This window comes from Mytilus galloprovincialis, chromosome 10 (genome assembly GCF_965363235.1).
Source record: "Mytilus galloprovincialis chromosome 10, xbMytGall1.hap1.1, whole genome shotgun sequence".
Taxonomy (NCBI): Eukaryota; Metazoa; Mollusca; class Bivalvia; order Mytilida; family Mytilidae; genus Mytilus; species Mytilus galloprovincialis.
The window spans coordinates 25,472,473-25,500,104 of record NC_134847.1 but is presented as its reverse complement, the minus strand read 5'-3'; the positions used below and the strand labels follow the sequence as shown (position 1 = coordinate 25,500,104).

The window sequence follows — 27,632 nt, the reverse complement described above, 5'->3', positions numbered from 1 at the left end:
ATCTTCCCATTTCAACATCTAGGTTATGACAAGACAACCGGGAATAAATTGTGGTCACTAACCCTTTATTTAGAAATTAATTAGATAAAATTGAGAATGAAAATGGGAATGTGTCAAAGCGACAACAACCCGACCATAGAGCATTGTCTGGTTTTAAAATTTGATTCTTTTAAGCAATAGTTCTCAATTTTTATTTCAGATTTTATTTGACTACATGTATTTAGAAATAATTTTTAACTGTCTGTTACATAGGAAAGTGTATTCAAGATCTTTTTTGTACAAACTTCATTTGATACATGTACCTGATTACACTTCATCCTTAAGGAATATTTAACTTTTTTGTATAGTTTATCATAATTTTCAAAATCTTCAGCATTAAAACCGGTCTCTTTAAATATATTTAGAGAAAATGTATACCAACTTTGAAAACCATCATTATGCAGTGACTTATCTAATTCATAGGTTTCTTTAAACAGAGGATTAATATCATGGGTATGAAATCTACACACATATATATAGCATAACTTGTGGTTTAATACATGAAGCCATAAAAAATCCGCCCACTTCTTTTTTCGCTAAAATATTACATAGATATATCGGACGATGTGGTATAAGTGCCACCGAGACAACTCTCCATCCAAATAACAATTGATAAAAATAAACCATTATAGGTCAAGGTACGGCCTTTAACACGGAGCCTTGGCTCACACCGAACAGCAAGCTATAAAGGACTCCAACAATTACTAGTGTAAAACCATTCAAACGGGAAAACCAACGGTATAATCTATATAAAAACGAGAAATGAGAAACACGTATGAACTACATTAACAGACGACAACTACTGTACATCAGATTCATAACTTAGGACAGGTGCAAACATTTGCAGCGAGATTAAACGTTTTAATGGTACCAAACCTTCTCCCTTTTCTAAAACAATAGTATAGCATCACAACATAGAAAAACACACGATAAAATATCAATTGGAAGGCTTAACTCAATCAAAAAATATTCTTTAGCCCTAGGACAGATTTGCAGTATTTATTATGAATCATTTCATAGCAAGATTTATCTTCTAATTGAAAGACAAAGTATCACAAACAGTACCATGTTGTTCTGATCGTTTAGAAGTTTTGAAAATGGATAAATAATCGTCCATAATCCAGACCTCACTGTTATATAATAGGAATTACAAAGACATCAAATAGGTTACATGATAAATTAACAGGGATGGATCAGTCAAACTCATAAATCGAAAATAAACTAACAAAGCCATGGCTAAAAATGAAAAAGACAAACAGAAAAATAATAGTACACATGCCACAACATAGAAAACTAAAGAATAAGCACCACGAACCCCACCAAAAACTGGGGGTGATCTCAGGTGCTCCAGAAGGGTAAGCAGTTCCTGCTCCACATGTGACACCAGTCGTATTGCTCATGTTATAACAAATCCGGAAAATAATTCGGTAGCAATAATGTTCAGCAAAATAAAATCTAACAAAAAAGTAGTATGATCAAAATTGTCAATTGACCCCTTAAGAAGTTATTGCCCTTTAAAGACAAGTTTACACAATTTGTTCATTAAGTTTGCTTACATTTAAAAGTCTTCTCCCCTGAAACTACTGTTTCTGATACTTTTAAAATAGTGTTGCTTAAGAATTTAGTTTATGAATTGTAGTTAAATGTAGTTTTTGGCTTATATTTCAGATACTAAAGTATTAAGAGCAAATCTAACATGGGGTAGAATTATTCAAAAGGGCAAGATCTATCAGCCCTAAAATTTTCAAACAAACCGAACACCAATTGTGTGGTTGCTGCCACTAAATTGGTTATAGTAAGGAAATTTTGTAGTTTTTGGTTAATATCTTGAATATAATTGAAGATAAAGATAAACTGGAAACAGCAAAAATGTTCAGCAAAGTGAGATCTACAAAAAAAATGTCAATTAACCCCTTAATGAGTTACTGCCCTTTAAGGAAATTTACACAAGTTGTTTATGTTTTTTAATTTTTTAAATCTTCTCAAACGGATCTTGTATACATTTTGTATTTTATTTCAGAATCCTTGTACGCCATGAAACATAGACACTATTGCTAAAATTGAACATATGGGTAAAATGCATTTATTTGCTTTCGAAAAAAAATATGACAGATACAATAAATATTTAAAATGCATTTATAAGCCACTAATTAATGTATATTGAAAAGCCAAAATAATCACTGATGAAAGATTTCAGCAAAAAAATAACAGGTGAGCGATTCATGCTCTTAAGAGCCTCTTGTTAAAATTGCCTTTATAGTTATTAATGTTTCCAAAAAATTGAATTCTATAGTTTCATTTAATTGGATGTTTAAATAGTGTATCACTGGTGTGGGAGAAAATTTATTCTGAAAGGTTATAACTTTAGTAATTTAGTATTATCCGTTACTTGCCTGTCATAGCAGTACTTCTCTAGTTTATTTATAGCCCTTTGCAGCCCTATGTGAACTTGGCATTATTACCAAATCATATGCTCAACTTAAGCTGGACAATTAAGATTTTTGAAGGACTAAAGGTTTAAAGTATTGTAAAAAATCGGATGTTTATCATCAATAAAACAATTAAATATAGTGGGCTTTAACTATACCCTTGCGTTACACATCGTTTCAATGTGAAAGATTCAGAAATTTTCATGTTTTATTATCAATTTAGATAGAAGATTCTGTTGAGTTATAAACATCACTTTATATATATAATTACCTCATAAAAAAATGTCCCTAACCCATTTTCTTTGAGTTTGTATCGTAGTCCATTATGCCACAAAGTGTCAAATGCTGTGAGTAAATCAACAAAGCAGACAAATATCATCTTTTCCTTCTTTTTGTTTACATATTTTGAAATTAAAAATCTTAAGTATAACTATCTGTGGTTCTATGATTGACTCTAAATCCAAACTGTTGATCAACAAAAATGTTTTCATAATGCAATGCATAAATCTATTAATCAAATTTCAACCAAAGATGAAGAACTGGATCTGCCATCACTGTATTGGATACCTAAACTACATAAGTGTCCTTACAAACAACGGTATATTGCTGGGTCTTCCAAGTGCTCCACGAAACCTCTTTCTAAATTATTAGCATCTATTTTATCAGCAATCAAAGACGGGCTTCAAAGTTATTGTGAAACTGCCTATTCTAGAGGGGGCGTGAATCAGATGTGGATACTTAAAAATTCCAAAGATCTTTTAGAGTACATACAATCTAACTCTCTTTCATCTTGTAACAGTATTAAAACATTTGACTTTTCTACTCTGTACACTAGTATTCCACATTCCAAACTAAAAGACAAATTGAAAGAGTTGGTATTGCTTTGCTTCGTAAAAAAGAATGGCCAACGTAGATACAAGTATCTTGTCTTAGGGAGGGATAAATCCTACTTTGTAAAGGATCACTTTGATTCGAACAAAATATTCTCTGAAACTGATATTATAAAGATGCTTGATTTCTTGATTGACAACATATTTGTTACGTTCGGAGGACGAGTTTTTCAACAGACTGTCGGCATTCCAATGGGAACAAACTGTGCCCCTCTACTTGCCGACTTGTTTCTTTATTATTATAAGGCTGACTTCATGCAGGAACTTCTTAGGAAGAAAGATAAGAAGTTAGCACTATCCTTTAACTCTACTTTTCGCTATATAGATGATGTTCTTTCACTAAATAATTCAAAATTTGGTGACTATGTGGAACGCATCTATCCAATCGAGCTAGAGATAAAGGATACTACAGATACAGTTAAGTCGGCCTCATATCTTGACTTACATCTAGAAATTGACAATAAGGGTCGGTTGAAAACAAAACTTTACGAACAAAAGAGATGATTTCAGCTTTCCAATTGTGAACTTTCCATTTCTAAGTAGCAACATTCCTGCAGCACCTGCATACGGGGTATATATCTCCCAATTGATACGATATTCCCGTGCTTGCATTTCCTATCATGATTTTCTTGATAGAGGGTTGCTGCTCACAAGGAAGCTATTAAACCAAGAGTTCCAAATGGTGAAGTTGAAATCATCCCTTCGTAAATTTTACGGACGCCATCACGAGTTGGTTGACCGTTATGGAATAACCGTATCACAAATGATATCGGATATGTTCCTTACGTCGTAACTACAATCCCCTTCCCTTTCCTGAATGTGACCTACCGAATTAGACTATTTACCGGATTTGTTATCACATAAGCAACACGACGGGTGCCGGATGTGGAGCAGGATCTGCTTACCCTTCCGGAGCACCTGAGATCACCCCTAGTTTTTTGGTGGGGTTCGTGTTGTTTATTCTTTAGTTTTCTATGTTGTGTCGTGTGTGCTGTTGTTTGTTTGTCTTTTTCATTTTTAGTCATGGCGTTGTCAGTTTGTTTTAGATTTATGAGTTTGACTGTCCCTTTGGTATCTTTCGTCCCTCTTTTAATGCAGGGCTAAAAAGTTCGCAACATAATTAATGGAGAGATATACCCCTATAATTATTAAGATCAGTACCGTCATAATATTTAGAAATCAATATTGTGTACGACTTTTTTAATTGAGTTGGATAAATACCCGTTAATAAAGTTTAATTTAAAAGTTTAATTATGGATTTACATGTAACATAACTGCTATATTTAATTACTTCATTTGAAATTCTATCTGGTTCTATTTGTTAGTACACTCTTTAACTTCTGTTGTAGTGAAAGGTGCCTCTGTCAATTCATTCTCCTTAAATATATATAAAATATTATATGTTATTATAGCTTATTTTGACATATTTGAACCATACTGGCTGCTTTAATTGAATTATTGTTTCAATATTTCACTATCATAATTTCAATTTTTTTTATAAATCTCTTAGCTAGTGCTCTTTTAATAGCAAGTTTTTTGTACATGTAATCCAAACAAGGAGTACATTCACTGTCCACTACATGTAGTCAAAACAAGATTTAAACGGCGTCATTGTAAATGTTAATATTGTGTCTGTCGGTAGGAATAAAGTAGAGATCGGTTTAAGTGTTTAGTATTCAATTTGCATCACACTAGTTAACCTGAAAGTGAACACGGCCTTTTTGTCTACATAAGGTTAAAAGTAAAAGTATATTCAATATTTTTATGCCCCACCTACGTTCGTCCGTCCGCTTCAGGTTAAAGTTTTTGGTCAAGGTAGTTTTTGAAGAAGTTGAAGTCCAATCAACTTGAAACTTAGTACACTTGTTCCCCAAGATATGATCTTTCTAATTTTAATGCCAAATTATATTTTTGACCCCAATTTCATGGTCCACTGAACATAGAAAATGATAGTGCGAAGTTCAGGTTAAAGTTTTTGGTCAAGGTAGTTTCTGATGAAGTTAAAGTTACATCAACTTGAAACTTAGTACACATGCTCCCTATGATATGATCTTTCTAATTTTAATTCCAAATTAAAGTTTTGACCCCACGGTCCACTGAACATAGAAAATGATAGTGCGAGTGTGGCATTCGTGTACTATGGACACATTCTTGTTTTTAAATAATATTCGACGCATTTAAAAATAATAAATAAACCCGAGATTAGTTCATGAGAGATGGACATTTCTTCCTTTTGGAGAAGATCCGTTCAATCAGACAATATAAAAATGATTAAGTGAAATAATATTTAAAGAATTTTGAAAGGTTCTTCAATAGGTATATACGATTTTTAAACGTTTTCACACAAATGAATAAAACTACAAGTATATGTTATATCTTTAGTTCATTTAATATAGGATCTTTTAAATTTAAAAAGTTTGTGATGATTATAAATGATATCAAACAATTATATGTAAAAGTGTAATAATAAACACAATATACTGACAGGAAATACAATCATTACGAATGGGCTTTTGGTACATTAAAATTTAATTTAAAACCTGAACCTTGTTGACAGTGTTTATATATTAATCCGTGAGGATTTTCTTGTAAATATTAACAAAACTTCCTGGTAATATTTGACTCAGTACCAATACCCCGAAATCGTCAGGTAGAATAGAAAAATACGTTAATTCGTCGACTACTTGGTATTTGATTTGTGAATGATTTACTTATAATAAATGAACAATCTTGATAGAAATAACCCTTTGTAAGAACATATTTAATGGTATTTTAAAATGCTTTTTTATACATTGCGTGTACGTAAGCATTTAAATGGTCATTAATATTATATATCTCGCATTTTCATTGGTTAAAATAGAACTATGCAATATTCCCTTTTAGAACGAGGATAGTATAAAACCGTTTAATTATTGATTTAGCTAAACAGTAAATGTGAGTCTAGCAATGTGTCGACGTTTGTTTATTATTCTGCTCGTTGCTCAATTTGTTCGTTACGCTACGTTCATGACATGGGAAAATTGGATTCCGCCATTTGTCAACAGAACAGATTTACTTTGCCCTTCTGATCGCTGTGAACTAGATCCGACACTGTACGTTACCACTAAAAACCAATGTTGCACGTGCCACGCTGAACCTTCTTGGAAATTTTCTCCGTTGATATATGATTTAGTTTTGGAGTATTCACGTAGAGGGGGTACAGCTCAACTGATAGGAAATACAACCAGGAAGAATGCACGTTTGGTACATAGCAATGGATTCTTATCCAAACTACCAGATAATGTATGCGAGTTTGTGAATTTAGTAGAAATAGAAGCCACTTATAATAAAATTTCATCTATTGGCAATATATCATGTTTACAGATGCTCGATACACTTGACTTGAGTTTTAATTCCATTGAGTTAATAGGGAATAGTACGTTCCAAAATTTACCTTTATTAAGAGAGCTAAGATTAATTAGTAATGGAATAAAAACCATAGAGCCTTACGCGCTGGCAGGAACAACGATGTCAATTTTTTGGGCCGATTTATCCTCGAACAATATGACACAAATTGATTTTAGTAATTTAGTTCCAGAAAATCGGTTTTGTCAGTATGATTTTTCTTCAAACAAAATCGTCGAAATAGTTAATGAACAGAATTTTCAAATTAATGTTGACAAAATATATCACGGAGGGTTTGTTGATTTAGATGCAAATAATATCACACAATGGTTTGACTTCAAAGACCTAGGAATTGATGACATTACAATTTTAGGGAAAATAATGCAATTCGGATTATCTTTGCAAGAGATGAAATGGACCTGTGATTGCAAAATGGAACCATTCCTCGAACTAACACAAGATGCGCTTAAAAGAATCTGGCGTGATTACTATAATGTTACATGTTGGGATCCACCAGAATACCGTGGACTATCGATAACTGAACATTTTGTTAAAGGGGATAAACTTCATTTGCTCATTTGTAACAAAACGTCTGCTGATAAATGTCCGAAAGAATGTCATTGTTTTTATCAACCGAAAAACAGGACAACAGTTGTGAATTGTACTGGAGTCGGATTAACTCGATTACCGCAATATGTCCCGGAAGGAGAAAACCTAACCTTACTATTTGAAGGTAACACTATAGAATCTTTAGAATATCGGGAATATTTTAACAGGTCGTATACCATTAGTTTATCGAACAATCAGATACATACAATCTCAAGTAATGCCATTGAATCAATAGGCAACAACGCATTTCTTGATTTGTCTGGCAATGACATGTACGAGTTACCGCGAGATTTTCAATCATTTGACCCGTGTATAACGAAATTGGGGAAAATACATATATCTTGCGATTGTGGTGATGAATGGCTGATAGACTGGGTCAAAAACAAACGAGCAGAACAATGCAAAAACACAACTGAAATTATCTGCATTATCGGAGATGAGTCTGTTTCAACGATTGATTTAGATTTGGGGAATTTTTGTAATAATGACACAAATTTAAAGTTTTTTAATATATTAGTTGGAATAATGATTGCTCTGCTCTTGGGAATTAGTGGTATATTGTACACATTTCGCTACGAATTGTTTATTTTAAGGAGACGGTTTATAAGTAAGAGAAGTTCCAAAGTGTATCCATATCACAAATACGACGTTTTTATATCTTTTGATGATAATGATAAGGAACTTCGAATCTGGGTAATGAAGGCATTGGCACCATACTTGCAAAATTTTGGATATAGGATTTATATACCATGTAGAGATGATAAGTTTGGGGACGTTAGAAAAGACGCGTTGATAGATAAAATAAATATATGTAAGAACTATATAATCATACTTTGTGACAAATATCACACAGAAAAAAACTGTTGGACAACTGTCGAGTGGAAACACATATGGCATAGCTTTAAGCTAAACCAGGAAAGGCAAGTCATAGTTATAAATTATCATCAATTAGAATCTTCGGAAGTGCAGGAAAATAAACTTAAAGCTTTTGTCCGAGTTGGCAATGACATTGACTTTTCAAACAGGAAGCATGATCTTTTCAATGACATTAAGGATAGATTAGGTTCACCAATACGTACAAACGATGGACTCAAATGTGCAAAAACAAAATTCGCTGCAAGATCATTACACAATAATGAGCTTTTTGCACTAAATATATAATACATAACAAAATTTACCATAAACTTTAAAAATTGTTTGTTTTTCTTAAATTGCAAAATAAAATTGGGATATTGATATACAAGTTTTTAAAATGCATGTTAATTTTCAGTGCAATTTGTTTTTAATCAAGAGGAACATAATTCATCAATTTCTAGAGATTGAAATCATCATTATTTGGTTGAAAAAGTTTTACAATTCAAAAAGACTGAATTGCTTCAATAAAAAAAATGTTAACACAGCAGTGTAAATATTGCTGTACCATTACCTATGATGTTTTAATAAAGGGTTCTCAGTACTTTCGATCATACAACTGGGGTATTTGCATCATTCTTTAACTCGGTTAAAACAAAAACAAGTCTCTTCAACCTCTGATTTTCTAATATTTTACAAGCCGCTATAAATTAAATCACACTCTATTTGTAAAGCGACTTTGGATCAGTAATAATTTAAAGAGAATTCAAGAAATTGTTTTTAGTGTACCACGATATGTGCATCGAATGAACGATTTCCTATATAGAAAACGACATAGTCACATAGACAAAAGAATTTGTGACAAATGTTCGGACTCCTTGGTGTTTTTCCGTACAATACAATGTAAAATATTTTGCCCCATAACACCCATTTATTTTTTCACATAAGACTAAATAGCTCATGAAAGGTCATTTACCAAAATTTTAGAAGATTCTTAATTTTCTTTTTTGTTTTGAGACCCAATAATACCAATGCAAATATAAGGTAAAAGTCCGAGTCAGCCTTTTCCCGCCATATTTTAATTCTCAAATATCTCGAAAAGGAGGTCCATGACCTATCAATATTTTTAACTTATGTTTATCCTTAATTGATGCTCTACCAGCTTATAGTATCAACTTTAACTTCTTAATTCATTAATTTTCACCTAACCTCACCTAAGTACATCCTTAAAGGTCAAAATGAGTAAATTGCCTTTATTTGCAACTTTCCTAGGTTTCTGTTCAGTGTGAGGCAAGACTGTACTTTAAGAAGAAATACATAACGTAAATTATGATTCAAATATAAAATGAAAACGATTGAAAAGGCAATGTCATCGTTTTTCTTGAATCACTATGTAATTCAATAAAATATTGAAAAAAACTGATTACTTAGTATGCCATCTTAAATTGATATTGCAGTTTTATATATAAAAAAATGTGTGTAACTTTTCTTCTTTGTTTAAGTATAAGATGTATAATTGAGAAAAAAAGAATTTCAAATTTTACATCAATTTTTTTGAAATAAGAATAAATGAAACATTTATTATTTGGGGTCGTTTCACAAACATGGTGGAGGTATAAACATTTTGATATGTTAATGAAAGATAGTTCTAAAAATGATGACCCTTTTTGTGAACGATATTAGTGTGTACAAAAGATGTAAGCTCTAAATTATTTGATATTTTCCCAAATTTTTATATTCATAATCTTGTAAACACCGAACCGCATGATTAATCTCTAATCATATGTGTTGTGATATGGTTATGTGGGAACATTTATCTTGTCATCTTTAGACATGTTACGTCATTAGACGACGTGTTGAAAGCATACTAGACTATCGTAGATCCATATTCAATATGACTATTTGATTTTCTTTCGTCACTATTTTAAAGTTTTGACAATTTGAATTTCAGTGCATCTGTTCCAATCTAGTATTGGAACTAAGACATATATAAATGTGTTATTTGTAAAATAAATTTTCATTGAATTTAAAATAAAAAAATTTAAAACAAGAATGTGTCCATAGTACACGGATGCCCCACTCGCACTATCATTTTCTATATTCAGTGGACCGTGAAATTGGGGTCAAAACTTTAATTTGTAATTAAAATTAGAAAGGTCATATCATAGGGAACATGTGAACTAAGTTTCAAGTTGATGTAACTTTAACTTCATCAGAAACTACCTTCACCAAAAACTTTAACCTGAACTTCGCACTATCATTTTCTATGTTCAGTGGACCATGAAATTGGGGTCAAAACTATATTTTGGCATTAAAATTAGAAGAAAAAAAAAAGATCATATCATATCATGGGGAACATGTGTACTAAGTTTCAAGTTGATTGGACTTAAACTTCTTCAAAAACTACATTGACCAACAACTTTAACCTGAAACGAACGGACGCACGGACGGACACACGGACGGACGGACGAACGAACGAACAGAGACACAGACCAGAAAACATAATGCCCATCTACTATCGTAGGTGGGGCATACAAATGTATTGTGTTCAACATATTAGATGATGAATAGATTTCATGATGTCATTTGACGAAAGTATTTAACCAATTATTTTTGCTAGTAATTTAATAGTCATCACTTCGAAAGTCTTGCAGAAGCAGGTATGATTTGGTTTACCGTAATGCAATAAATGTCACTTGTGATTGGTATTTATTCATGAAACAATTCAACCTATTTTTCTTACAATTCTGCGTCCTTTTCTAGACTAATATAACATATCTGTATATGAATCACCTTTACATGTTTTGATTGTCATGAGCGACACGGCATAGGTCATATTTGAATTACCGTTCCAGGTCGTTTTATAGTGAATAATATGTGTTTGTTGGGTTGATATTTATATAACGATAACTTGTCTGCCGATCTTAGCCGTTTCGTTAAATTGTCGATTTTTATTCATTGCTTTGTATTTTCTTGTAATTTAAATCTTGTTGTGCATGTCATTATTTTAAAATAAGTTAATTGTACATGAACAATACATATTTGTGATTCATGGTTTTGACATAAACCAGATGTACGTATACAATAATATTTAATTGTTTAGATTTTTTAGATCAGCATCAACATTATGTTCATATGATAATAAATAACAAATACATGTAATAATATTCAATGGAATATTTCTTTAATTATTTCGATCTTTGTACAAAACATGGTCCTTTAAATCAGCAATCGACAGATGAAAAACCGTTTTAAATGTATAATAGTCTTCAGGTACACATTAAGATCATTTTAACTTCCTCCTTATTAATTGAAAATTCCCATTGATCTTTGATGGAATTGAATGTCTCTTTAAAACATACAAGACTATCTGAGATTCATATTCAACATGGGTATTTAATTTCTTTTATTAAATAGAAATGTCATTTTATTAATTACTTGAAACTTACAATACGTCTGCTCAGATATTATGTTCAAATTAAGATATTAAGTTGAAAATGTAGTAGTATACTAGAACACAGCCGAAATATCACTAGTACGATGCTGAATTAAAATAACTACGCCTAAATTTTAGCCTGATTTCTTTGTACTCGAATTGTCATCTGATAAAGTCAAATCGATTATAAGGTGCACATTTTTCTCTACATTAAAACGATTTCTGTTTGAGTCCGTCGACCTGGTACTTTTTAATTGTTAGTATCATTAATTCTGTGTAAAACAAAAGGTCCTGGAATGGTGTATCGTTTAATCCACCATTGTCATATATTATTCATATATTAAGTTGAATTCTTTGATTCGTCGATTTTACGTAATGCCGTCTAAACATTTGGAATGTTCATACGTGTGATTTAAAAGCCTGTTTTTTTAAGTATTCGTATATTGTCATTTGAAAAAAAAAACCATGCTGATTATAAGGACTGGTTTTTCAAGAGGTAAGGCCCAGTATGATGTAACATATTGCAGTGCCTTATATGTGTCAAAATCCTTCTGTTTAACTATTCCTTGTTTTTCTTACTTTAACTGGGCATTTATCGGTATAGGTTAGGGAACAAGTAGAGCCTTATCGGTGCCCGTTCGTTACTATGTTATTTGTGTAGCATCAAGGGTGACTTATAAATGATATTAGTTACACAGTGTGCACTTGTTCTAATACGATATCTTATCGGGCCAATGAAATGCATATCGGAATGAATATTCAACTGGTACAGATTTAGAACAATTTAACTTCTTATTTGTTGATCTGATACAATACATATTAAAGATCTCCTTGAAGCAACTATCTGCAACTGATATTCAATTTGGGAATTTAATTTTCTTTTATCAAATGCATTTAAGATTTAATACTTGGAATTAAAGTACGTCTGTTGGTTTATGATTACGGCATTAGGTTGAAAAGTAGTAGTATATTTTTAAATAAACAAGATGCGGTATAATTGCTATTGAGACAAGTCTTCAAAAGATATCAAATGGCACAGATATTAACAATGATAGATCACCGTACGGCCTTCAACAATAAGCAAAGCCCACACCGCATTGTCAGCTATAAAAGTCCACGAAATGACAAATGTTAAATAATTTTAACGAAAAAACTGACGGCCTAATCTATATACAAAAAATGAACGAAAAACAAATATGTAACACATCAACAAACGACCGCCACTAAATAGTATAGGCTCCTGACTTTGGATAGGCACATACAAGAATGTGGCAGGGTTTAACATGTTAGAGGGATCCCATCCCTCTCCCATACCTGGGACAGAGGTGTAACATTATAGAATATATGAACATCTGTTAAATAAATGTTTATTGAATGTAGGAAAAAACAAAAACGTAATGACATGCAAAAATCTTGAACGAGTTAAACTTTATCCTAATCTCTAAATGCTATTAGCTCAATTCATTGTAAACAATTGGGAGAAAAATTTGTAGCTCCTATATGTTTGGAGAATATAATTTTTCCAACTGATAAGGTATTTGAATTTTGCTATTGTTTACAACGAAGTTATTGAAACACCAATTTTCGCTGGTAATTGCATGGATAAATTCCACCAAACGGTGTCAATTTTATGAATGAAGCTTTCCGAAAAATTGATTTACCACACTTGGTCTCATATTTTACTGCTTTGGAACATACACAATAGGGAAGGTTATATGGCTTAACAATATGAAGGTAAAGATCAAAGTCTGAGTGTAAAGTTTCAAAAAGCTTTAGGCCTTTGTTCATAAATTTAGATTTTTAAGGGACGAAACTATGTAATTCGTCAGTGTATTTTTTTTTTTGGGGGGGGGGGGGATGTGTGCATCTTTATCTCTATTAAATTGAAAGTTTTCTGAAAAAATATATAAAACCATTTTTGATATCTAACATGGGTAACGCTTATGTTCGGAAGTATAGTTTTCTTTAAATAGTGCTTCGATCATGACAATGTAACCTTGATTTAATTCAAGATTTAAGTTGAATTCATTTCCTCTCAATCATTGAACGTTGAGTAAAAGAGGGACTAAAGGTACCAGAGGGACAGTCAAACTCATAGATCGAAAATTAACTGACAACGCCATAGCTAAAAAATAAAAAGACAAACAGACAAATAATGGTACACAAGACACAACATAGAAAACTAAAGACTAGTTAGCCTCTATCATCAGCAACATAACTGCTACTGGGAATAAGGCTGATGACAATCTATCAAAACATTTTAAAATTCAAATGTTCCTAACAATTTATGGAGAAAGACAAAATGTTACAACAGATTATTTTACACTGTATGTGGAAGAAAACAAAAACGTGTCAGTATGTGTAGTTCCGTTGCAAGAGAGTCGATTGAGAGGGATTTTGCACAGGATTTAATATTTTATAACAGATTCAAAATAATTATAACGGACATTGCCTAATCCTTGAAATAATATATGTTTTAAGAAGCAAATGTACAGGTGTAAAATAAACGACTCTCTGAGCCTTTTAAGAAAGCAAAGGAATGAAATAAACAAAAAAATCCTTTAGGATGAGTGCGAACGCAGACACGTGCATTGGAAATAAGGACGTACACATAACGCTTTGTTCACGTTATAATCGCTATCTAATAATACAAAGATGCATGATAGTGATAACGAACAGGAAACTGACTGCAACTAGGAAACTGGTGTGAGCAAATGTTTACCGATGGAAGGATATCTGTACTTATTTTCATGTCAGAATTTGTTAGAAAATAATCTATTCCGATTCCAATTTTGAAATTGTGTTTAATAAAGGCAACAGTAGTATACCGCTGTTCAAAACTCATAAATCCATGGACAAAAACCAAAATCGGGATAACAAACTAAAACCGAGGGAAACGCATTAAATATAAGAGGAGAACAACGACATAACACTAAAATGTAACACACATAGACAAAATCCCACGAGAATAACAAATATAACATATATATATAACATCAAAACCAAATACATGAATTTGGGATAGATAAGTACCGTCACACGTCTTATCGCAATGTGAATTTACACTAAAAAATAAGAGAAAACAAACGACACAACGTTATAATGTAATACACACAGAAACGAACTATAATATAACAATGGCCATATTCCTGACTTGGTACAGGGCATTTTTAAAGGAAAAAATGGTGGGTTGAACCTGGTTTTGTGGCATGCCAAACCTCGCACTTTTATAGCCATGTGAAATATAACATCAAAATGACAACACAGGACTACAATATAAATAAATTGGAGAACACAATTGACAAAGAATCACACGAACAACAGCCAACAAAAGGCAACAAGTTCAAAATTTTAATACGCCAGAAGTGTATTTTGTCCACACAAGACCTACGTGTGACGCCCAGATACAAAAGTTTGAAAGCCGAAACGAGTACAAAGTTGAACAGCATCGAGGACCAAAAGATCAAAAAGGTTGTGCCAAAAACGTCAAGGGTTTTCTGTTAGTTACCAGAAAATCCCTATAATTTAGAATAATTTATACTTTTGCAAACAGTAAATTTTATAAAATGAATATTCAAAAGATGTACATGATAAAACTGAAGTATTAACTAATTACAGGAAACAACTGAAATACATTTACATAACCAGACATTTGAAACACAAAAGTAGACACATCCGAATAAGTTTATACCTCTACGCCAAGTGACGTCCTATTTGAAACTGAAAAATGACGAAAAAATGACGTTTAACAAGTTTTCTGTTTTTTTCTTGCTATAAGTTTACATTTTCTGTCCTTGTATGTTAGTGTTTCATTTATTATCACTGTCAATTATTAGACAGTATGCTTCTGTTGTGTTCTTTTTTCTAAATATGCGTTTCCATTTCTTTCTGTTTTAGAAGCATATAGATTTTTATTTAGTTATGTAAAGTTATTGTTATAAATATCGATATCTGTATTAAGTAAACAATTTTGCCTTCTTTATCTTACAAACATTCTATGATAAAATTCTATGAAAACAATCTAGTCATTTTATTTGATAAAATTGATACTACTTTAGCATTTCAACTACCTCGGCTGTGGTATGCTTTTTCCTATAGTATTGACATAACATTGTGCAAAGTGAGTTTCTCATGCGAATAGTATATTGCACTTTTCTTGTTAACATCATTTTATTGCCTTTCCTTTTTTCCAAGACCTTTATATAGTTTGGAGAAGATATATGCAACTACTATCCATTTTCATATATATATAATGTAGTTCTTTTAAACAATATAGTATACCATCACATATAAAGCAATACTACATTTAATTTATTCTTATCTTTTTTTTAAATTTTTTATTGATCTTTTGGGTGTTCTTATCTTATATATATATGAACAAAATCATATGTTATGCCTAATTATTACTGCTTATCTGTTTGGCTATTGCATTATCATTTTATGCATAGGTAAAAATACATTTTGTTTGTAGGCTAAGAATCTACTGGTTAACACGACTATGACCGTAAAAGCAGTGAAAATTTTATACCGGTACAGGTTTTCATAAATATGTGAATTTGGTATTCTGTTGAAAATATAATTTTACAATTTTCATAGATATAAGAAGATGTGGTGTGAGTGCCAATGAAACAATGCATCAAGACAGTGGATATGTTCTTGGGGATAGTAAGAATTAATAAGAATGAGAATGGAAATTGGAAATATGTCAAAGAGATAACAACCCGACCAAAGAGCAGACAACAGCTGAAAGCCACCGATGAGTCTTCAAGGCATCGAGAAAATCCCGCACCCAGAGGTGGTCCTCAGCTGCTCCCTACATAAAATTATGTACTAGTTCAGTGAAAATGAACATTACACTAAACCCAAAACATTTAAATGAACTTAAAATTAACAAAGCACATAAGACTCACCAATACCATATGTATAAATACATAAATATATTTAATGAGATATCAACCCTCCCCTATACCTCTAGTTGTTATAGAATAAATAAAATATAGCAATACGCACAATAAAACTCAGTTTAAAAAAAGTCCGAATCCGATGTAAGAATAGGTAACAGACAAATTGAGCAAATTGACAATGATAATAAGTTAACAAAGGACTACTAGCAGTTACTGACATGCAAGCTCTATACCTCAATTAAACTGATTGAAATATTATGTCTTAATCATATGAAAATACAGTACAATCCCTATCCTTAGGGGTTTAGTATCATATTATAATAAAATATATGAGAAGAACACAACCCGTATCATACCAACAAATGGTTTTAGAATAAATGTGTTTAATTCCGATGAAAAAAAGACCCTATAAGTGAATCAATATGAATACCAATATATGCAATCCTTAATGACCTCACAAAGTATTATAAATATATCATTTCCGAATAAGTGTGTTTAAATGTTTGGTTAGCTTTTGATTTCAGTATTGGTTTATCATGGAAGAATGTCAAACTGTATCTAAAATATATAGAGAGTGTTGAACATGTTTCAAGATACTGATAAAATATGCAATCAACTACTGAAAATGTGCAATCCTCAACAACAACAAAAATCAGAATTTCAATATAAATGTCTCTCAGGTAGCAATAAACAGTTAGGAAAAAATACTAAAATTTGCCCTCATGAATTTTACCATCCCATTTTCATTGCTTTCTTGCAATAACAAGCTTACTGTTTGTGTCATATATATGGGCATATGTTTGTAATCAGAATCTTCCATAGATTTTATATCCAGTATATAAAATGGTAAAATATAATTTCTATTCGGTGTATCCATGGCAACAATCTGCATTTATTTGTTATAAAATATTGCAAAAAGGGGGGGAAAGATGTCACATATTTCCCCAAATTTTACTTAAAGTAGAATTTCAATCGCTTGAAGTAATACCTTTTCTGAAACTGTGTATATATATCATTCAGCAAATCCAATGAAAATCATATCTCTTTCGTCTTATTTTTTTTGTAAAATTGCGTCAAAAACTTCGTGTAGAAAAAGAATGTTTGTAAACAGTACATTAATTTCTGGATCGATGGCCGGTCTAGCTATGAAAATACGGATTCTCAAACAGAAAACAGCCCATAAAACATGTATAAACTAATCTTGATGCTCTTATAAACCATCTTTGAAGGCTAAATTAGCACTCACCTGTCTAAAAATGAATTTTATTACACAATAACGTTCTATTTGAAAAATCCACAGGGGCCAAAATGCTAAACTAAACTCCTAACTGTGTATTGCTACCTTAATAGTAAATATCTTTTTAAATTCCCCTTTTAACTCATTTTCTGAGTTCTGCTAGCTAATACGAGTAAAATGGCTTTTTATCTTTGAAAATTGGTTGAGTAATGAATATTTTATGAAGGTTAGCAGTTGACACTGAAACGCGACAAAAACTGATTTTAAAGAAAGGTGCCAAGTCAAAGTGTAAAATTTTTTCTCTACCTCAATTTTTAGCCAAATCTTAAAAACTGTACCTCTTTTGTCAGTTTTTTAATGTTGAATATCTTAATAAGATCTCTGATGATGCAACATTGTATAAAATTTAGCAATTTCAAGCATAAAAATGTTAATCTTTATGCTTATTGCATACCAAAGACTTGTTTAAAAAACTTGGTGATAGGGAATCAATTTCTTACATCTGATTTAACTATACATTTGATATATGCCAAAATGTAACATGAAATCTTGATAAAAACAATAATTTAACATATTCGCAAGAAAAAAACCAACGCGTTCAATACTTCGGCTACTACATGCAGCCCAATCCAGCAGAAGCAAGAGTTAAGCCGATAGAGTACAACTATAAGCCTTGTGTCAAAATGTCTAATTTTGGTTGCTAAGGACTGTAAACAATAAAATTGACATATATTGTCATTCTTAAACACCTAATTTTCTCAGATGTTGATTTAGAATCTAAATATCAATAAATTTGTGGCATGAAAAGTCTTAAAGTATACAATTCTGAGCTTGGTAAGTATGCCATAAGGTAGCAATAAACAATTAGGAAAAAATACTAAAATTTGCCCTTATGAATTTTACCATCCCCTTTTCATTGCTTTTATTTTATTACACAATAACTTTCCTATTTGAAAAATCCGCAGGGACCAAAATGCGAAACTGAACTCCGAACAGTGTATTGCTACCTCATCATATGTAGATCATTTTCAAAATAACATGGTGAATATCAAATTTTATTTATTCAATATATTGGGATTTGTTGATTGGTTATTTTATGCAACTGTGAACAAATTAAAAACGGTTAATCAGGTGATAGGTGTGAAAAGAAAGGAAAAGAATTGTCATTTAGATTAAAAAATATTAGTTCTCAAATTGTTCGGACAGTTTTCGATATATCAAGGTTATGTTACACAAATTGTCTGTTGAACCATAGTAAATTTGTTATTTTTTAAATACAGAAAATCTTTTAAGGTTGGGAAATGATGCAGGAGGATAGGTAAAAGTTTGGTAATGATGCAAGAGGGTGGGTAAAAGTTTGGTAATGATGCAGGAGGATAGGTAAGGTTAGGTAATGATGCAGGAGGATGGGTAAAAGTAAGGTAATGATTCAGGAGGATGCGTAAAAGTTGGGTAATGATGCAGAAGGATGGGTTAAAGTTGGGTATCAAGTGTAGCAAGATAATCCTCATTTAAGCAATTTTGATTGAGAAGAAAATTTCAAACTTAACAATGTTATGTATAATGGTCCTTCATATAAAAATACCCTACTAATTGAATACCAAGTTTAGGGAATTTTGTTGGTACAGGTAAACCACGATATTTAATGTTCAACGAGTGACACATTTTCTATCGGCTTGTATGCATACCTCGGCAAAACCACGAAATTAAATATCCACGAACACACAACATTTCCTTTATCCACGAAAACTGGTACCCATGAAAATAAATATATCCATAGTAGATGCATTTTGCGATAGATTTTTATCATTAAAAAACAGGTGCGTAAATCCCTCTTTTGAAAAGTATATTTGACTAGATGCTATGTGAAGATTATTTGTACAAATTGTTAATTGAAAAGGATCACCAAGAATGTTTTTAAATTAAATAAATATGCGTAAAATCAAACAATTAGTATAAAAAAGGAACAAAAGGGTAGTATTGTGTTACATGAAGTTTTACCAACTGTAGTGTTCCAGATAAATAATTAGGTAATACGTTAAGGTAGATGGGATGTCTAAATTAAAATCTATAGACTCTTTTAATAATTTGCCAAAATGTAGTTCATATCCTGCTTGTTTAAAAACATTAATAAAAAGAATGGGTCACCGGACTTATTTTCACACTACAGGTTGTCAAAAATGTCAAGATTTTGTATAGATTATGCATGGAAAACCCATTTTTCCGCCATAAAACGCAAACCACACCATAGAATTTTGAGATAAAATATGAGAAGATAGCTCCAATATTATGTTTTCAGATAAGAAAAAGAAAAAAATGGGATCTCCGGTTTCGTTTTCTTGCTACGTGTAAAAATGGGTAAATTCCTAACACATTCTATTGTAAAAGTAACACTATCTGAATTATCTGCCCTTGCATTTGAGTTGCCTCCCCTTCTTTGACAAAGTTGGAAAAAAATAAATCAAACAAAAGAATTCTTATTTTTGTAAAATACATTCATAAATATGATCAAACATGGCATTTTCTATATTATAATGCAAATTCTTACACATGAATTATCTACTACTATAAAAATTTGCACATTTCATCAAAGATCTAGACCTTGTTTTCTAGTATTTCAAAATCCAAAATGGAGGAAGACACCCTATCTACCTTAATTGTAACCGAATAAAGTTGTAAAGAGTGAACTTACATAAAATAGTTAATTATTAGTCAATTGGCTGTGTTTTTGTCTTTCTATAGGTTGCACTTTGTAAATACAGCTGTTTCTTAAAACACACCTCTTTTGGGGAGATCTTTAATATTCATAGAAAAATAATTTTGTTTACCTACTGGTTCCCAGTTATGCTCTCTGTGTTCCATCTCATTGAGACATAACTTAAGAAAGTTACCAGTAAATATACATGTGCAAAATTGTTTACATTGAAATCTGTGGTAAACCTTCATTCGAGGTAGGGGTAGTTAAGAAAATTAGTGTTAGTTTAAACTCTGAAAAGTTCAGGGCAAATAAACGTTAAAAATATGCCCTATATTATGACCTTTGAAAAAAATTGTAGTGCATATGAACTTTCAATTCTAGGAGAAGATTTTTTTCAAAACTTCATAGTAAAAGTAGTACAGTTTTAGCCGTAAAAGGAGTTTCTATGGGAAATTGCATTATCAATATTTACAGAAATGCAACTGAAGACTACTTGTACGATTTTGTCCATGTTGTGACACTAACTTTCAAATCTTAAATTCAAACATGAGGTAAAAATATAGAACTTTCAGAAATATATTAAGTAAAAACTACAAAAGAGAATTGTTTTCTAATATGTAAAACCTCAGATTCTCAAATATTTCAGTTATTTTCTACCATTAAAAAACCGAAAGTTCATAACTGCTTCTGTATTTTTCCATTCTGCACCCAAAAAGATGGGGCTTTTAAAATATGAGAATGATTGTTAATAAAAAATATAATCTTATAGAAAGTCGACAGACCAGTTTGTAAACTTTCAAAATCAAATCATTGTCAACCGAGGATGAGATGATTTGTTTTATGCCCTGAACCTACTCTTAATTGAATTACTCTAATAATGTGATGTCATCAAACTTGAAATAAGTAAAAAGTTTGAAGGTTGATTTCCTAATTTGACAATCAACCAAACAATCATATAACTTGGGTTTTTAACATAATTCATCGCTGATCGCTATTAAATAGGGATAATCAGAAAAAAAATGCTTCAAAAGTTACACATGGACAACATGTGGTAAATTATCTGAATGAAAAAAGTGTAATATTTTCCGTCTAGCGATTGCATATGTTTTTCAAAAGTTGTCTTCCAATCAGCATGCTTGAAGAAATTTTTTATTGAAATCAACACTTGTGCAATCAGGCAATACAAATACGCTATTCTGGATTTATCTTCATCAGGAACGCTCAAAAGCCAGATAATTAAAAGCCAATGATTCATAAGACCCGAAGCAATTGGAGAGCTATTTAACGTGTCTTTGAAAAATGACTTTGGAAGATATTTTAAACCAATAGTATGTGTAATTCTAATGTAAAGTGCTTTGTTTTAATTTCATTTTGGCACCTAAATAGACTGTTTACAGACAAGGTGGTACATGACACCAGTTAATAAAAAAAATCGAGGTCAGTTGCAGTAACATAAGTCTCGCTTCAAGGTATATTTGAAAAAGATTTTAAATTTTATTTTAAGTCCTGTTTTGATGGATATACCATGCATTTAAATGAAAAATTATGTGTACGTGAATGCACCGAAATGTAAATTTATAGAGAGGATGTAAATTTTCGAAATTGAAATCAAATTATTCAAATTTATTCTTGCATCTTCAGATCTGAAATAGTTTTTGCATCGTTAACATCAATTTTTTTTTAAATCAAATGTATATAAATGCTTACTATATTCGATATGCTATTCACAAACTGCTTCATCTGCCTCATATCCGTGTTTTCAATGATCCCAACAACCATGACAAAGTTAACGTACAATTTTAGTGCACATTATAAATTTATGGGTTTTTAAATCAGCTCATCGTCATTGTATTCTTTTTATTTTAAACACACAAAAAGGCATGACACTGTTATTTTAACAAATCCACAATTATAGCTTGACATTGTTTAATACAGTTGATTCGATTACTCGGTTAAGTCGAGTAAACTTTATAGTCCCGTCGAAGAAAAAAATAATGTATATTGACCCCGATGTCTCTAACTTCGAAAGTAAGAATTTTCGAAAGATGCAGACCTAATGATAAAAATTGAAGTCTGATGTATTTCTTATGTCAACTAATCATTTTCAAAAGAGATTAAAGCTGAGTATACATATTTGTTTGTATAAAAGTTAAAATGACATGTTGATGGTGACCGTTAATTAACACCTTTGTTGATCGTTCAAGCAGAATGTTAGTGTGTTAAACATTTTTCACCTGAGATAAAAACGAAACGAATTTAAATGACCCAAGCCGAGATTAAATGAATCGTTAGAGTTAAAACTCATTAATTACAATATATAAAAGAATTAGGACATTTATAGTAAATTCATGATATTTAAATGTAAAGCCGACGACCTAATCAGAGACCGTTTAGAACTTATTTCGTGCCGCGGGTGATTTTTATAATTTATAGCGACTGACCTTTGTAAATACATGAAATATTTGTGTAGACTATTGATTTTGTTTGTCCATGATTTGTATCTGTACTTGTGTTTTTGATTATAACGAAGGACCAAAAATGGAGATTGAATACACAACTATAAAGTGTCATATTGAGAGAAAAAAAGGCACACTGTTCATTCTATCTAATTTACACACATCTCATACCGTATTTCATGCATTCAAAATTTATGACGACACACTCGACCTCGGATGAGTCGAATCTCGGATGAGTCGAATACTTTGGTCCGGTCCCTTCGACTTCGACACAACGAGGTCGACTGTATTACGATAAATGCACAGTTTACATTACGTTACTGAACTAAGTCAAGAAGAAACTTTCCTTTGTTTTTTTCAACAATATTTGAAATTTTAATGAAAAAAACCGACATAATAGGTACTGCAAAGACAAGAAGTGGCATATCTATATAAAAAGCATTGCATGTTCATTACTTTCTAAACATTGGACATGTGTATGTAACTTCCATCCTTTGATATATAATAATCAATCATGCAACTATTGGATAACGAAAGTAATTTACATTTAACTTGATATCGCTGAAGCTGAACAGAAAGTGCGTGACAAGCAATATTTTCTTTTGTTCACAGTTAAAAGCTATTGTTCAATCTAAATCTTTTGTATAAGTAATCGCGATATAACTTACCTTTTGCAAGAACGAATTACATTTAACTAATTATACAGATGTTCAGCATACTTATATCTAGCATTTCTATTGGTTGAAATATAACAAATGAAGATGTATTGTATTGTCAACACGGAAGATATAGTTAAACACATATAGTATACAGATAGTTGCAACTGAACATTAACTGCCAGACACGCAATGTTTAATCATGTTTTTTCTCTTTTGTTTATTGCTCAATGCATACAAAACTTAAAAACGGAAACATGGGAAAAGTGGAGTCCACCGTTTATTAACAGAACAGATCTACTTTGCCCTTCTGATCATTGTACACGAGACCCGGCACTATATGTTACGACGAAAAATGACTGCTGCACGTGTTGGGCTGAACCATCTTGGAAACTTTATTCGTTGACATATGATTTAGTTTTGGAGTATACACGTAGAGGGGGTACAGCTCAACTGATAGGAGATACAACCGTTGCTAATGCGCGTTTTGTACATAGCAAAGGTTTCTTATCCAAACTACCAGACAATGTATGCGAGTTTGTGAATTTGATAGAAATAGAAGCCACTAATAATAAAATTTCATCGATAGGAAATATATCATGTTTACATATACTAGATACACTTGATTTGAGTCATAATTCCATCGATTCAATTGGGAAGGACACGTTTAAACATTTACCTTTATTAAGGGTATTAAGATTAACTCATAATGGAATTACAACAGTTGAACCATACGCTCTGGCAGGAACAACGATGTCAATTTTTTTGGCTGATCTGTCCTTCAACAATATGACGGAAATTGATATGAGTATTTTAATTCCAGAAAACCGTTTCTGTCAGTATGATTTTTCTTCAAATAACATCGTTAAAATAGTTAATGAACAGAATTTTAAAATTGATGTCGACAAAATTTATCATGGAGGATTCGTAAATTTAAATTCAAATGATATCACACAATGGTTTGATTTCAAAGATCTAGGAATAGACGACATTAGTATTCTAGGAAAAGTCATGCAATTTGGATTTTCTTTGCAAAATATGAAATGGACCTGTGATTGCCGAATGGAACCGTTTCTTGAACTTTCACAAGATACGTTAAAAAGAATCTGGCGTGATTACTACAATGTTACATGTTGGGATCCACCGGAATACCGTGGAGTGTCAATTACGGATTTTTTTATGGAGGAGGATAAACTTCATTTGCTGGTTTGTAACAAGTCGTCTGCTGATAAATGTCCAAAAGAATGTTACTGTTTTTATCAACCGAAAAACAGAAGAACTGTGGTTAATTGTACCGGAGTTGGATTACTTGAGTTGCCTACCTATGTTCCTGAAGGCGATAACTTGACCTTGCTATTTGATGAAAACGATATAACAAAATTAGAATATCGGGAATATTTTAACAGATCGTCTGTCATTAGACTTTCAAATAATAAATTAAATACAATTTCAAGCAATGCCATTGAATCTATAGACAGCAACGCAGTTTTTGATTTGTCTGACAACAATATGAATGAGTTACCTCGAGATTTTCAATCATTTGATCCCTGTATAACAAAATTGGGGAAAATAAAAATATCATGCGGTTGTGGTGACCAGTGGCTTGTAGACTGGGTGAAAAACAAGCGAGCAGAAAAATGCAAAAACACAACTGAAATTATCTGCTTTATCGGGGATGAATATGTTTCAACGATTGATCTAGATTTAGGGAATTTCTGCAATGATGACTCTAATTTGATATTTCTAAACATTTTATTTGGAATACTAATTGCTCTGCTATTGGGAGTTTTCGGTGTATTGTATACATTCCGCTACGAACTGTTCATCTTGAAAAGACGATTCATAAATCAGAAATCTACGAAAATTTACCCATTATTTAAATACGATGTTTTAATATCTTTTGATGATAATGACGCGGAACTGCGTTCCTGGGTTATGCAAAAATTGGCACCCTACTTGAAAGGCGCTTGTTATAAGACTTTTATACCGTGTAGAGACGGCAAGTTCGGGGATATCAGAGAAGAAGCATTGATTAATAATATAAATAGCCGTAAGAATTATATAGTTATACTCTGTGACAAATATCACACTGAAGATACGTTTTGGACGACTGTCGAATGGAAATACATTTGGCATAGCTTTAAACAAAATAAGGAAAGGCAAATCATAATTATAAATTACCATCAGTTAGAGTCGTCAGAAATCCGTGAAGAAAAACTTAAAGCTTTTATACGGGTTGGAACAGACATTGACTTTTCAAACAGGAAGCATCATTTGTTCCAGGACATTCATGAAAGATTAGGTTCCCCGATTCTTACAAACAATGGACTCAAATGTGCAAACATAAAATTTACCGCTAAATCACTGCACAGTCAGGAGATGTTCATGCTAGATATATAAACAATAAAACTGTAACATTACTTGTTCAGAGATGTACTTATTCTTTTTTAAATGCATTCGTTGAAAATAAAGTGTCATCTTTAATTTGACATTTGAAATCCGTTTTCTAACGAATGTATAGAACGCATTAAAAATCTCTTATGTAGACAAAACGCGCGTCTGGCGTTTTAACTTTTAATCCTGGTACCTTTTATAACTATTCTCAAATGAATCTAGTAAAAGTTTTTGTATTTCATTTCCCTGTACGCCAAGAAACATAGACACTATGGCTAAAATGGAACATATGGTTAGAATGCATTTATTTGCTTTTGAAGAAAATATGACAGATACAATGAACATTTAAATGGCATTTTTAAGCCACATATTAATATATATTAAAAAAATCAAAAATAATCATTGAAAGATTTAAGCAAAAAGATAACAGGTGAGTGATTTAGGCTCTTGAGAACCTCTTGTTTTAAGTCAGAATGGATACTCTTAAGTTGTTTATTGTAGTAGAGTCTCAATATTTCGGTCTCTTATTTTCCTCAGTGAATATCTTTTAAAAAACAAAACCAAATGTATGGCGTAGTGAGGTCGACGTTTTTACTGTCATTTTTTATGCAAAAAGAAAGCCTAGATGTTGAAAACTAACAGTTCCTGATAGTCACAAGTGAGTAAAAAAAAAGGATTCAATTGTACAACAACAATCAGCACGACTTCATATTCTTCTTGAGCGAATACTACAATAACAAATTATCCGTTCGAAATAAAACTAAAATAAAATTATAAAATTCACAGTTAGGATATTCGTGTTTATTTCAATAGTTTGTTTTTGTTTTAATTATTAATAACTAAGTATTTTACTGCAAAAGATCATTATTTTACCAATTACCTCCAAACAGGATCGCTTATTAGTTGTAAAGTCTCAATGACTTATTTGATATCAAAATTGTTGAAAACTCGACCGAAAAATACCAACTTGTTATCACAGACCCAAAATATTTTCTTTAAATCATTTATTTTCACTAACAAATGTACCAGAACTCACGGAATCAATCATTTATATAAAAACAGTAAATAATAAAAGCAAAGTACTGTAATTTTATAAATTTGAAGTTCTACAAACATATTTAAACGTCATTTGCAATCGATGTATAAAAAATACTAAACTCCGATGAAAATTCAGAACGGAAAGTTCCTTATCAAATGGCAAATATACAGTTCAAACACATCAAACGAATAAATAAAAACTGTCATATTCCTGAATTGATACAGGCATTTTCTTATGTAGAATTGGTGGATTGAACGTGGTTTTATATCTAACTAAACCTCTCACTGTATGACAATAAAGTCCATTATATTGACAACGATGCGTGAATAAAACTTACAGACATAATAAGTAAAAACGTCAAAATACAGTAGTCAACATTGTGTTACAATCTTAATCACTAAAAACAATCAAATATGTAACAAAGAAGCACAGAATGGCATAAAGACAAAGCATATAGGCAAAAATTAAAGACAAGAATACACAAATTTACCGTAGTACAATAACACAATGACGCCGGGATATTTAAGTACAGAGCCATTTGAATCAATTCTGACATATACATAAAAATCATTATCATGTTATTGAAAGGACATGCTGACATAACACAAA

At 31.5% G+C, this 27,632-nt stretch overlaps 1 protein-coding gene and 1 long non-coding RNA gene across 2 annotated transcripts in view; one reads left to right on the top strand and one right to left on the bottom strand.

Annotated features, from left to right (window-relative positions):
- Window positions 1-22,548, bottom strand: part of LOC143047254 (uncharacterized) — a 29,872-nt gene extending 7,324 nt beyond the window's left edge. Inside the window, exon 1 of the long non-coding RNA XR_012969471.1 lies at window positions 22,186-22,548. This is a non-coding gene — a long non-coding RNA (uncharacterized LOC143047254). The remainder of the gene's footprint in view (window positions 1-22,185) is intronic.
- A 1,186-nt stretch (window positions 22,549-23,734) lies between these two features.
- LOC143047252 (protein toll-like) lies at window positions 23,735-26,014 on the top strand. Its single transcript, XM_076220276.1, has one exon. The coding sequence runs from the start codon at window positions 23,783-23,785 to the stop codon at window positions 25,988-25,990; it is 2,208 nt and encodes a 735-aa protein (XP_076076391.1). The 5' UTR covers window positions 23,735-23,782; the 3' UTR covers window positions 25,991-26,014.
- The last annotated feature ends 1,618 nt before the right edge of the window (window positions 26,015-27,632 follow it).

Coding starts and splice junctions, on each gene's coding strand:
- LOC143047252 (XM_076220276.1), top strand. CDS start 23,783: ATGTTTAATCATGTTTTTTCTCTTTTGTTTATTGCTCAATGCATACAA.